This window comes from Protopterus annectens, chromosome 12.part0 (genome assembly GCF_019279795.1).
Source record: "Protopterus annectens isolate FY-2018-M chromosome 12.part0, PAN1.0, whole genome shotgun sequence".
NCBI classification, from domain to species: Eukaryota; Metazoa; Chordata; order Ceratodontiformes; family Protopteridae; genus Protopterus; species Protopterus annectens.
The window spans coordinates 1366482951-1366486155 of record NC_056746.1 but is presented as its reverse complement, the minus strand read 5'-3'; the positions used below and the strand labels follow the sequence as shown (position 1 = coordinate 1366486155).

At 36.8% G+C, this 3205-nt stretch overlaps 1 protein-coding gene across 1 annotated transcript in view; it reads right to left on the bottom strand.

The window, feature by feature from the left end:
* Positions 1 to 1729, bottom strand: part of SIRPB2 (signal regulatory protein beta 2) — a 105595-nt gene extending 103866 nt beyond the window's left edge. Inside the window, exon 1 of the mRNA XM_044090422.1 lies at positions 1548 to 1729. Coding sequence (XP_043946357.1) covers positions 1548 to 1647 — 100 coding nt within the window. The 5' untranslated portion in view covers positions 1648 to 1729. The remainder of the gene's footprint in view (positions 1 to 1547) is intronic.
* Between the last annotated feature and the right edge of the window lie 1476 nt (positions 1730 to 3205).

The following is a 3205-nucleotide window of genomic DNA, read 5'->3' as shown; positions in this document are numbered from 1 at the left end:
TCAGAGAAGAAGATCATAGAGAAGCTCAGAGACATTTCCAAGTGAAAAATTCTTATCACCCATTCAGTTATACAAACCTCTAACATAGTACCAGCCTTGCTATGTGTTAAAGGACTTTGCATCAAGCTACTAGCTACGGAAAGGGTTTAGGGAACAAAATTCCCCAAAACTTGTCGGGATAATGGTCCCTGTGCTGGTTAGCTGTTGCCCCATCAATATCTAAATATCCTTGGATGGGGAAAATTAAACTACAGATCAACTTAATGGGGGTAGTTGACAGGGATTACTCACAGAAAAAGATACAGAAAAATATCTCTGGAACTTTTCTTAACACTTACTGTATGCATGCCAATTTGTATATCTATGTTTAAAACTACAGTGCATATTATGATGATAATGTTGCTTTATCAGGTTTTATGGGCATTATAGCTATAAATTTAATTCCTTCTCAGATATGGAAGACCTGAGTATTATCCCCAAGAGAACTGCAACCATTTTAGAAAACGCTCTTACTGTGCAGCTGGAATTTTTAATAAGAAAAACTTAATTTATTCAAAAGCTACTACAGCACTGACTCTGTAAGAAAAAGAGATGGGAAGGGACTGACACAACTACCAAAATGAAGGCAGTATCAGTTTTCTCTGGAGATAAAGAATACATCTACTACATCTTTCAAACAAAAAAGCATTAAACAGAAGGTGAGGGCGAGGGCAGTATGTGAAGAAGATGATGTTAGAGGCAGCTGAAAGACAGCATGGATTAAAATACCTGTAATATGACTATCCTTGCCCCATGTACATATCTCAGAAACTGAGCATTAACAACCATAGCTCTGACTTTCAAAAATCAGAGCAGATGGTCATAAACGAAAGCTAAAATACCTGTAATATGACTATCCTTGCCCCATGTTCATATCTCAGAAACTGAGCATTAACAACCATAGCTCTGACCTTCAAAAATCAGAGCAGATGGTCAAAAACAAAAGCACCTTCTTATTTTTCTGAATAAAAACAATCTTCAACTATTGCTCTCTCTACAGTTAGTGATAAGGAATCTTTGTACATGCTTACTTTAGTGACTTAATCATGTTTGTAACGTTAAACTGTTATAACTTTATGAAGAAATATGGAAATCTAGGATACTTAAGGCTAAACTGTTGAGAAAAAAACATCAGTCTGTGACTAAATCATAGCAGTTGAGAGATATGTCCACATGCAATACAATAATGTAAGTGGTTGTTACAAAGCACAAATCTTTTGCTGAAATTAAAAACTAGAATATTTTCTAGGAAATACACCTTGTTATTCAGGTATTCATAATAGATATGCAAGCATCTCACACCTGAACCTAGAGAAAACTAAAGAAAATTCATGAAAAGTTTAGTTTCTGCTGCATTTTGCTTTCTCATATGTCTGCCAGTATTTAAAATAACAGTATTTACTAAGTCAAGTCTGTTTTCTAGATTTAAATTTACACTATAATAATTCTAACCTGAGTTTGCGCACATAGGAAACAAATGTGTTTTAGTAATCATTTCCATTACATACCTGAGAGTCCACAATTCAACAAGAAAACAATGACAACATGTAATGCTACTTTATGATGGAAAGACCACACGGTGTCCTTTTCAATGCCTGTTCCAATCATGACATCAGCATAGCAGTGGTATTTAACATGGAATGTAATCAGTAAAATATAGTTCGGTTAAAGACTAATTCAAACTGGTTTGCCTGCGTGAGCATAAGACAGGGAAGTTACTTTAGTTTCCTTGTAAATAATAACTTCCTTTTCCAGTTACTTTTCATTCTTCCTTTTTCATGCAGCAGAATGTCAGTCAGATTGTAAAAGGGAAGTTGTTTACTATTTCTGTACCAAACTGCTTTGAGATAACTCTTATGATTTAATTTTCTTTAACAGTCTATTCATTGGTAAGCATTTAGAGAGATGGCATTTATAATGTCAAGGAAGTATTGGGCATGATGCGTATTGGCAGTATAGGCCAGTCAGATTATTAATGGATAGATAAGGTCTCCCCGATAGTAAGGTGGTGGATTTAAAGGGAGCATCTGTTAATGTTTTAAGACAGTTTTACTGCTCAGATGAGGACATAGAGGGTGTTTTATTACTAGCTACTTAGTGGCAATTAGTCTTTATTGTGAGGATTTGGACATCTAGGAGTGCAAATGTGTGTCCTGAGGAATCTATTATGAGATAATTATATCCTTGGCAAAAACTGATACTCCTGGATCTCAAGATATGATAGGTACTATAACTGGGACTCAGATTCAGGCATATTTTTGTTTAAAATCAAGGCATGGAGTAGAGCCACATTAACATGTTCCAAATGAGAATTTACTAGGTCGGCATGCCCATTAGATGGACTGCCTAAAAGAGACACTTTGTTGACAGCAAAGGCTTTAGCCAGATTGTAAAAGCCTTGGGAATATAGGTGAAGACCATCTCTAGCCAAGTAGGAAGCCATTTCATCCCAAGCTGAAGCACACTGGATCTCCCATAATGACATCAGCCATATAGCCAGTTATTGAACCCAGTTAACATGCCTTTCAATTTCGGCAGTATTCTGAGACACCAGCTACATATTCAGTTATTAAATACAAGTTTTCTGATTTTTTTTTTTTATTTGACTGAGTTCTTAGTATAGTCTCTGAGATTTGGAAATATTGTCTCTATTTACTGCGTGCACATAAGAAGCCCCATTGCCTATTAAAAATGAATGCAGCCAGACAAGTCTGTGTGATGATCACCTCATTGAAAATAGTGTGTGCAGTTGTAGTAAAGACAGTGGAAGGAGTGTGTAGGACTTTGGTGCAGCTCCAGGGAAGTGCAAGCACCAGTAGTGCTCACTTATCAACAACAAGTCACAAGGGTACTCAGCGCAATCTTGTGCACACAGTTGTGGCAAGAGAAAGAAGGTATGTGGCAGACCTACAAGGTCACAAGACACGTACGCCAATCTAGTTTTTGGCATGAGATGTACATATATATATATATATATATATATAGAGAGAGAGAGAGAGAGAGAGAGAGAGAGGGAGAGTGTGAATATAACTTGTGGAAGGTAGTAAGGGAAGTAAGACGACGCTAGGAAGGTAGAGGCAGCAGCAGCACATCAATCAATACGTCACGTAGACCAAGCCGAAAACGGAGGTGGTGATACAATCAATGATGAGGGTGAGAATGAATA